The sequence below is a fragment of the Podarcis pityusensis genome (genome assembly GCF_964106645.2).
Source record: "Podarcis pityusensis genome assembly, chromosome: 8".
Taxonomy (NCBI): Eukaryota; Metazoa; Chordata; class Lepidosauria; order Squamata; family Lacertidae; genus Podarcis; species Podarcis pityusensis.
This window is the reverse complement of record NC_138033.1, coordinates 9,323,565-9,333,332: the sequence shown is the minus strand read 5'-3', so window position 1 is coordinate 9,333,332 and position 9,768 is coordinate 9,323,565. Positions and strand designations below refer to the sequence as shown.

The 9,768-nt window shown below is 48.7% G+C and overlaps 1 protein-coding gene across 1 annotated transcript in view; it reads left to right on the top strand.

Annotated features, from left to right (window-relative positions):
- Positions 1-1,256: 1,256 nt before the first annotated feature.
- AXL (AXL receptor tyrosine kinase) overlaps positions 1,257-9,768 on the top strand; it is a 73,198-nt gene continuing 64,686 nt past the window's right edge. Inside the window, exon 1 of the mRNA XM_081018669.1 lies at positions 1,257-2,169. Coding sequence (XP_080874795.1) covers positions 2,097-2,169 — 73 coding nt within the window. The 5' untranslated portion in view covers positions 1,257-2,096. The remainder of the gene's footprint in view (positions 2,170-9,768) is intronic.

Sequence of the window (9,768 nt, the reverse complement as noted above, 5' to 3'; positions counted from 1 at the left end):
AGGACCAGGTGTGCAGCCTGGGAGTCATTTTGGACTCACAGCTGTCCATGGAGGCACAGGTCAAATCTGTGTCCAGGGCAGCTGTTTACCAGCTCCATCTGGTACGTAGGCTGAGACCCTATCTGCCTGCGGACTGTCTCGCCAGAGTGGTGCATGCTCTGGTTATCTCCCGCTTGGACTACTGCAATGCACTCTACGTGGGGCTACCTTTGAAGGTGACTCGGAAACTACAACTAATCCAGAATGCGGCAGCTAGACTGGTAACTGGGGGCGGCCGCCGAGACCGTATAACACCGGTCCTGAGAGATCTGCATTGGCTCCCAGTACGTTTCCGAGCACAATTCAAAGTGTTGGTGCTGACCTTTAAAGCCCTAAACAGCCTCGGTCCAGTATACCCAGTATACCTCCACCCCCATCGTTATGCCCGGACGCTGAGGTCCAGTGCCGAGGGCCTTCTGGCGGTTCCCTCATTGCGAGAAGCAAAGCTACAGGGAACCAGGCAGAGGGCCTTCTCGGTAGTGGCGCCCACCCTGTGGAACGCCCTTCCAGCAGATGTCAAAGCGATAAACAACTACCTGACATTCAAAGACATCTTAAGGCAGCCCTGTTCAGGGAAGTTTTTAACGTGTGATATTTTACTGTATTTTTGGTTTCTATGGAAGCTGCCCAGAGTGGCTGGGGAGGCCCAGCCAGATGGGCGGGGTATAAATAATAAATTATTATTATTATTATTATTATTATTATTGATGGATATAGCAATGGATTACTGAATGGTTGTAAAATATGCAGGGGTGTACGGTATGCAAAATGAACCATGGAAAGAGGAGAAGGGAAGTCATTGATTTAAGGTTGTAGAAATGAATGTTTTGAAATGTCATTTAGAAAATTTTATAAAAATTATACATATATATAGTTTTCATTGAGACCCATGCGTACCTTAGCTGTCCAAAAGTACAGCACACCAGCCTTTAAGGTGCCCCAGGACTCTTCCTCCCCCCTTAACCATTAGGAATAACAGCTATGCTTCTGGGATGAGTTCTCACAAGTTTGGAAAACTTACTCTGCAGTCAAGCCTTGGGATGGCTTTGTATAGGGTCAGCACTGTCCAGTTCCACCTTGCCAATCTCTGTGCAGAATGCACCCATATTTTCTCGCTTCCTCTTTATTTATTTATATTTTTTTGGAATGTGGGTGCTTGTAACTTTAAGAAAAGTCTTTTTCTCTCCCTCCCTCTCTCTCTTTTCTGTTCCTCTCCTCCCATTAACCCTGCTTGGGCTGGAAGGAATGTTCACACACCCTTCCCTATTTCTCTCTTGCCCCCTCCTTCCCTTTCAACTTGCTAATCTCTCAAGCCTCTCTTCTTCTCCCAAACAATTTTTCAGCAGTGTGTAGGAGTGGGTGAGTCAGGAACAGAGCAAAAGAGGAAAAAAAAAAGGGGAAGGGACTTTCCCCCCCTTCTTCCACTGCCTTAGCTTTTCTCTGTTATATTTTTTTTTTTGGAGAAGTCAGCTTTTTTGGAAAGCGGGAAGCGCTTTGGAGAAGTTAACCGGGCAAGTTTTGTTATGATAGCCCTTGCTATAGATGTAGGCATCATCAGTTTTGCTTAGAAGCCAGGACAGAAAGAGCTTGGCAAAGCATGGAAAGGGGGGAAAATCAGGTGCAAGTTTTGAAAAGCTGCTGAGACGCAAGAGAGTAGGAAATCAGCGCTCGGAGTGGCAAGTGAAGCCAAACTTAAGCTTGGAAATTCGAAGGAAAGAACATTTTATTGGCACTCTCTTATTTTTGTGATACGGACAAAAGTTTCGAGCTGGGAAATTATTCTGAATTTCCACAAGGAGTTTTTTTTTTAATAGAAAAGTTTGGATCCAGTCGTTCTCCTGGGTACTGACTTCACCGAAGATTTCGTCACTTGTTTTTGGGATTCGGCTCCAGCGACAACCTTCTCCTTCGTCTCTTTTGAAACTTCTCAGTGAACTTGGGAGATATTTGAGAGAGAAACGGCCCCTGCCTCTTCCTGGGCTCCTCTGCCTCTGCCAATGAGCCCCTAGAGTGTTTTGGGGAGCTGGGAGCTGTTGTGGGGACTTCAGCTTTGGAAAATGGGTCAACTTGGCCGATCTTTTTTCTCCTGCCTGCTGGCTTTGTGGATGAGTATCGGCAACGCGCAAGAAGGTAAGTGAATGTTTGTGTGTTTCGGGGTGAAACTAGCTACACATCTGGGCATCTGGTCAGGGGTGAGCGACAGATCTAGGGCACCAAGAGCGATGTGATGGGTAAATTGTTGGGTGTGGACCAGGGAGAGACTGGTCCGAATGCCCACTGGGCAGCGATGCTGACGGAGAGCCAAGTGGCCATAACGCAGCCTCGACTTACACCGCAGGGTTATTGTCAGGGTGAAATAAGGCTGGATCCCTCTATAGCAGCGGTTCTCAACTTGTGGGTCCTAAGATGTTGTTGGACTACAACTCCCATCATCCATGAGCTCTGGCCTTGCTAGCTAGGGGTGATGGGAGTTGTAGTTCAAGAACATCTGGGGACCCGCAAGTTGAGAAAGGCTGCTCTATAGACACGATGCTCACAAAATGTTTCTTGGGCCAAGTGGCTACCTCTCAACTTAACCTGGACTCTCCTTCCTGGGAGGTCCTTAAACAGAGGTTGGATGGCCATCTGTCACGGATGCTTCAGTTGAGATTCCTGCATTGCAGGGGGTTGGACTAGATGACCCACGGGGTCCCTTCCAACACTACGATTTTACGATTCCTAGGGTGGTTGTGAGCATCAAACGCTATATCCGCACGGTGCGACCACCTGAAATCATGGGAGGAAAGACGAGATGATAAATATTTACTATTAAGCCGGTTTGTGTAAATGAGAAGCTGTGGAGAAGCCCCCCCCCCCCAATTTTCCTCACAACAGCCCTGTGAGGTAAATTGGGCTCAGGGCCACCCTTGTGGGTGTTTGTGGCCAACTGAGAACAGGATTTGAGCCCACTGTCTCCGCAACACCCGGCTGCCCCTCAAAACAGAGAGAGACAGAGGCACAATGGGATTTCTTCAAAACAGGCGGTCTCCCTTTCATCCCTGAGTCTGGTGACTGTGTGGGCTGGTGATTCAGTCATCCATCCTGCGCCAGCTTTCTGAAGGGCCTCAGCCTCCAGGAATGTCTCCCTTCTCCAGGTGTCCCCAGCTGGGCCACATCAGTCACCGCTTCTCCATCTCGGCCTCCCTGGAGTCGCCTCTTGAGTTTAGAGAGGGAAATCTGATTCTTTTTGGACTCTGGGGAGAGTAACGCAAGCAAAAACAGCTATTGTAACTAGAGCTGGGGTAGAACTTTGATGCTGTCAGGTGGGTCCCTGGAGAAGGCCTCTCTGACTGTGTGGATGGATCCGTGGTATAAGGGTCAGCACTAAGCTCCAGCCCCGACCCCACAAATCGCTTGCTGTTATTCCACTGATTTTCATATTCCAGAGCGGTAGTTGTCTTACTCTCTCTTGCGGCAAAAACAACAGAAAGCCCGGTGGCACCCACAAATTTATGATGGCATGAGCTTTTGCGGACTATGGTCTGCTTCATCGGTTGCAACTCAGAATAACGCTCCATGCGTCTCGTGAAGTGGACTGTGGTTTATCAAAACTTATGCTACCCTAAATTTGCCAGGCTTTAAGGTGCTTCAAAGACTTCTTGTTATATTGATGTTGGTAGCATTTGCAGAGTCCATAAGCAAAATTAATAGGTCTCTGCCCCAAGGGGTCCTCAAGTTACATTTTGACTAGGTTTGGTGAGGGTGGGTGGGTGGAATGGGCAATAAGAAATGAAATGAGGAAATGCAGGTCCTTATACCTAGAATGAATTTCCATTGGGAATGAGAATGGAAAGCTTAATCTAAAGACTTCATGATAGGTAACCTTCTCATGAAGGATTTGAAGGGAAATCATGAGTAGTGGAACTGCTTAGGTATTCGGAGAGGCTGTTTAAAAGTGACTCGGAAGCTACAGCTAATCCAGAATGTGGCAGCTAGACTGGTGACTGGGAACGGCAGCCAGGACCATATAATACCAGTCCTAAAAGAGCTACATTGGCTCCCAGTACATTTCTGAGCACAATTCACAGTGTTGGTGCTGACGTTTGAAGCCCTAAACGGCCTCAAGGGCCCAGTATACCTGAAGGTATGTCTCCACCCCCATTGTCCAGCCCAGACACGGAGGTCCAGCACTGAGGGCCTTCTGGTGGTTCCCTCACCGCGATAAATTAAGTTACAGGGAACCAAGCAGAGGGCCTTATTGGCACCCGCGCCCACTCTTCCATCAGATGTCAAGGAGGTAAATGACTTTATGGCTTTTAGAAGACATATGAAGGCAGCCCTGTATAGGGAGGTTTTTTAATGCCTGAGGGGTTTTTTAATGTTAGTACAGTGGTACCTTAGGTTAAGTACTTAATTCGTTCTGGAGGTCCGTTCTTAACCTGAAACTGTTCTTAACCTGAAGCACCACTTTAGCTAATGGGGCCTCCTGCTGCTGCTACGCCGCCGGAGCACGATTTCTGTTCTCATCCTGAAGCAAAGTTCTTAACCCGAGGTACTATTTCTGGGTTAGCGGAGTCTGTAACCTGAAGCGTATGTAACCTGAGGTACCACTGTATTTTGATGGAAGTTACCCAAAGCGGCTGGGGCAACCCAGTCAGATGGGCGGCATGTAAATAATCAGTGGTGATATATAAATATCCGTGATAATATATTGAGAGAATATGCTCAAGATATCTGAAGGAACGTCTCCACCCCCATCGTTCTGCCCGGACACTGAGGTCCAGCACCGAGGGCCTTCTGGCGGTTCCCTCACTGCGAGAAGCCAAGTTACAGGGAACCAGGCAGAGGGCCTTCTCGGTAGTGGCGCCTTCCCTGTGGAACACCCTCCCACCAGATGTCAAAGAGAACAACAACTACCAGGCTTTTAGAAGACATCTGAAGGCAGCCCTGTTTCGGGAAGCTTTTAAGGTTTGATGTATTATAGTATTTTAATATTCTTTTGGAAGCCGCCCAGAGTGGCTGGGGAAGCCCAGCCAGATGGGCGGGGTATAAATAATAAATTATTATTATTATTATTATTATTATTATTATTATTATTTCTTAACACAGACAGACAGTTGGATCAGTCCAAGGGGCCCCAATCTAGTCCAGCATCCTGTTCTCGCAGTGGCCAATGAGAACCCCAAAAAGCAGGGGCTGAACACAACATCACTCTCCCAATTTGTGATTCCCTGCATTCTGCCTCTGACAGTTGAGGGAGAACATAACCTTTGTGGTGTCTATCAGTTGGTTGCACCTGTAACCCACGTTCCTTTTTAAGAGAGGGTTGTCAACGGGCTTAAAGGGGATTTCCTTCCCCTCGCTGGATGATGCATATTTTCCAATTTATGTCTGAGATTGGGATTCGTAGCAGAAAGAATGCTCATGACTCGCCTTATTACTCAGAACCAAATGGGCGTGGTCTTGTTTTCTCCTTTAAAGGAGTATTAGATTCCGAATGGTGAAATGGAAGTGTGGGACTGGAGGGGTCAAGACTGCTGTCGCTGCACCCCGCTTCTCTGCAAAACAGCTGTATAAAACAAACCACCTGGAATCTTTTGTCAGGCAAAACAGCACAATGATAAGCTACGCAGGGTGGGCTGCCTGCAGCCTTTCTCTGCCGCCACCCATGTCTTTGTACTCCCTGCTGAATAAAATCTGGGGAAACTACGTCTTCTTGGGCTATATAAATAACTGCTAGCATAGCTCTTGTTCTTCACTCCACCCATGAGACTTTGCAGAAAGAGCAGGAGGAATTTCACCGTGCTAGTTTTGTACCTTAGGTTGGTCAAAGCGGAATGAATTGGTGCCTTTGAGTTCGTGCCTCTGGGAGGAGGGTGCAAAACTGGATCACCTGAAATATTTGCTGGGAAATGGGTGCGTTTGGCAGAACATATCAGGTTCCAGGAGAATGAGGAGCCAAGTCACTTTCATTGTGTTTAGCCAAAGGGTATAGCAAGATGAAACTGTTGGCTGGCCTCACCCAGAAGTGACAGGGGTTGTGATTAACTGAAACGTACCCTGCCCAACTTTGGACCAAGGAGCCACCTGTACAATTAACGGCCAGCATTTCGCCTGTTTCCCTCTACCGCTGTCTCAGAAAGCGCCGCTCTGTGGGTGGTATATAAATCTCGGCAGGTTAATCTCCCATCATATTTAAGTTCTTTCAAACAATATAGCAGGCTGCACTATTGTTCTAGAAAAAGAGGTTGCTGGAACTCACAATGAACACACCTCCCTTGTTCTCTTATAAGGCAGGAACTGAGTTCTTGTGAGCTCTGGCTGAAAAAAAGCCCTGGCCTCAGGTCACCCTGTGTGTTGCTGTTATTTCTTACCTATGTCATTTTAAACTGGTATTAATGCTGTATTCTTAGTTTTAGATTTTGATTTATGTCGAAATTGTTTCCCATTTGGTTGTGTATTTTTTTGAGGTGGGTTATTTATTGTTTATGATTTTTGTAATTTTGTAAAGCTTGTTATGCTGTAAGCTGCCTTGAGCATTGTTTTCTTAACTGTGGAAAGGCGGCATACAAGTAAAAAATGATGATGATGATGATGATGTAAGCACAAAGGGTAGAGTGAAAATGTCCCTGTGTCTGCAGCTCATAGCTCTGTACACTACGGTTCACCACAGTACTTCAGCGGCTTGGCTGATGCCACAGATTCTGAATCAGTTGATGATAGTCTTGGTTTCCCCCAAAGAATTCTGGGAGCTGTAGCTTGCAAAGGGTGCTGAGAGTTCTTCAGGAAACCGCTGTTCCCCTCCCAGAGCTACAAGTTGTCTGGGATGAATAAGTATGGGGTGAATATGGCCCCAGTCTTCCTTACCCAGGTTTGTGGAGGGGACGGATTTGAAACTATAAAAGTTCCCAGAAATACTGGGGGCAAGCCTTCCTGAACTTCTTGCCTTCTCGGTGTTCTGGATTACAAACCCCTGACCATTGTCCACGGGAGTAGCAGTCTACCAAATTCAAAGTGTTGGTGCTGACCTTTAAAGCCCTAAACAGCCTCGGTCCAGTATACCTGAAGGAGCGTCTCCACCTCCATCGTTCTGCCTGGACACTGAGGTCCAGTGCCGAGGGCCTTCTGGCGGTTCCCTCCCTGCGAGAAGCCACGTTACAGGGAACCAGGCAGAGGGCCTTCTCGGTAGTGGCGCCCGCCCTGTGGAACGCCCTCCCACCAGATGTCAAAGAGAAAAATAACTACCAAACTTTTAGAAGACATCTGAAGGCAGCCCTGTTTAGGGAAGCTTTTAATGTTTAATAGGTTATTGTATTTTAGTGTTTTGTTGGAAGCCACCCAGAGTGGCTGGGGAAACCCAGCCAGATGGGCAGGGTATAAATAATAAATTATTATTATTATTATACCAGCACTTGAAGGGGGGCAACCAGGTTGGATAAGGCTGATCATGACAAGCGTGCAGCTGCAATCGATTCTGGATCCGTGTTCACATCTGTCAGCCAGCTTGCGAACGTTAAGCTTAAAAACTATCTCCTTTGGGGACGAGGAATGTGTTGGCATCACAGAGGAGCGCCAGGCTCTCCGTAAGCCATAGCGTTTCAGAAATAGATTTTGAGGAGGTGCCAAAATGCTCTGGAAATCGGAAACAATTGTGTGTCGGATTTGCTGCAACCCAGTCAAGTGGGGCAGTGATTGCGAAGGCCTGCCTCTTTCCTCCTACGTGGGGAGGATACCTGAGTTTACCCCAGCCACTCCCCTTATGCACATTCCTTTGGTGGAATGAAATCCTGTAGACTGGAAGCTTAATGTGCAGGGCAAGGGAAGACAACTGGCTGTATCATACGTAGCCTGCAATAGCTGCATTTGTACTAGCTTAAAGGTAAAGGGACCCCTGACCGTTAGGTCCAGTCGTGGCCGACTCTGGGGTTGCGGCGCTCATCTCGCTTTATTGGCCGAGGGAGCTGGTGTACAGCTTCTGGGTCATGTGGCCAGCATGACTAAGCCGCTTTCTGGCGAACCAGAGCAGCGCACGGAAACGCCGTTCACCTTCCCACTGGAGCGGTACCTATTTACAGTGGTGCCTCGCAAGACGAAAATAATCCGTTCCGCGAGTCTCTTCGTCTAGCGGTTTTTTCGTCTTGCGAAGCAACCCTATTAGCGGATTAGCGGTTTAGCGGCTATTAAAGGCTTAGCGGCTTAGCGGCTTAGAAAAAGGGGGGGGAGCGGAAAAAATCGCAAGACTCGCAAGACTTTTTCGTCTAGCGAAGCAAGCCCATAGGGAAATTCGTCTTGCGAAGCGCATCGAAAAACGGAAAACCCTTTCGTCTAGCGGGTTTTTCGTCTTGCGAGGCATTCGTCTTGCGGGGCACCACTGTATCTACTTGCACTTTGATGTGCTTTTGAACTGCTAGGTTGGCAGGAGCAGGGACCGAGCAACGGGAGCTCACCCCGTCGCGAGGATTTGAACCGCCGACCTTCTGATCGGCAGGCCCTAGGCTCTGTGGTTTAGACCACTGCGCCACCCGCGTCCCATCTAGCTTAGACGGCTTTAAAAAACCCCCAACCACAATTAGATGTTCAAGGAGGAATGCCAGCAGCAATTAGCCATGAGATCTCAGTGGAACCTCCATGAACGCAAGCAGGCTATCTCTGAACAGCACAAGCTGGGAGCCAGCAGCAAGGGGAGGCCGAGACTTTCATGTTCTGCCTACGAAGTTGCCAGGAGCGACATTCTGGCAGAAATGCAGGGCTAGGTGGCCTTTTGGAGTGATGTGGCAGGGCCAGTTGCATGCCTGCAATTTAACAGGCCTAACCTGTGGTCTGGTTTGGGAGGAGTTACACGGTGCTGCCCTCAAACAAGAGGGGAAGAAAGCCACATATCTGAGCCTACTAATCCCAGATGCATCCACGGAGGCTAATACGGGCTGCTGAGAACAAAGCAGTGGTTCCTCTGCACATGCCCAGAGACACTCTGCTGTTTACTGTGGCCTTATATGTTCAAGGACTGAGAAGGATTACCAGTAGGCCCTGGGAAAGAGGTTTTATCTCCCTTCTTAGGCTGCCACCTTTTTCTGGACAAACCACTGTCCTTTAACTATTTGGCTGCCTGTTCTTTGAAATATATGTGAGCCTCATTTGCTCTGTTGCCTTACTGAGGCTGGGTTTAGGGTTGCCACCTCACCTGGACAAAACTAGCAGCCTGTAGACCGAGCTGTTGTTGAAGGCGCAGGAGCCAGGCCTGCAAAGGGACTTTGGCAACTCTATCCATGATAGAGGCCTGTGGGGGCAGGAAAGATTTGAGCCAGCTGGGAGGATCTGCCTTCCTCTGCTCCACTCTCCCAATTAACTTCCATCTCCAGGGGCTGCCCTGTGACACCATCAGGGCCCCACTCCTAGGTCTCAGGTTTGGGGCTTGAAATCTGGGCTGCTCTTGACCTGGCAAGCCTAGCTATGACTGTTAGCGCTGCCTGATGGGAGTTGTAGTCCAAAACCTCCAGTGGGTACCACTGGGGCAATCTTTGGGGCTTGGAACTGGATTTTTGGGGGGCGGGACGGGGGCTGCTGCTGGTGCCGGAGGGAGCAGTGATAGAGCGAGCCCGCCTCTCCACAACCACAACAGAGGTTTCAGTTCTCGCTGCAGTACTTGGCTCAAAAGGGAGGCGAATGGTCTCCAGCCCAGGCGTCCTGTGCCAACTTTTTCTCCCTGGGGCTGGGAGAGGCGGGCTTGTTTACATCATTTGCTCAGTGAGG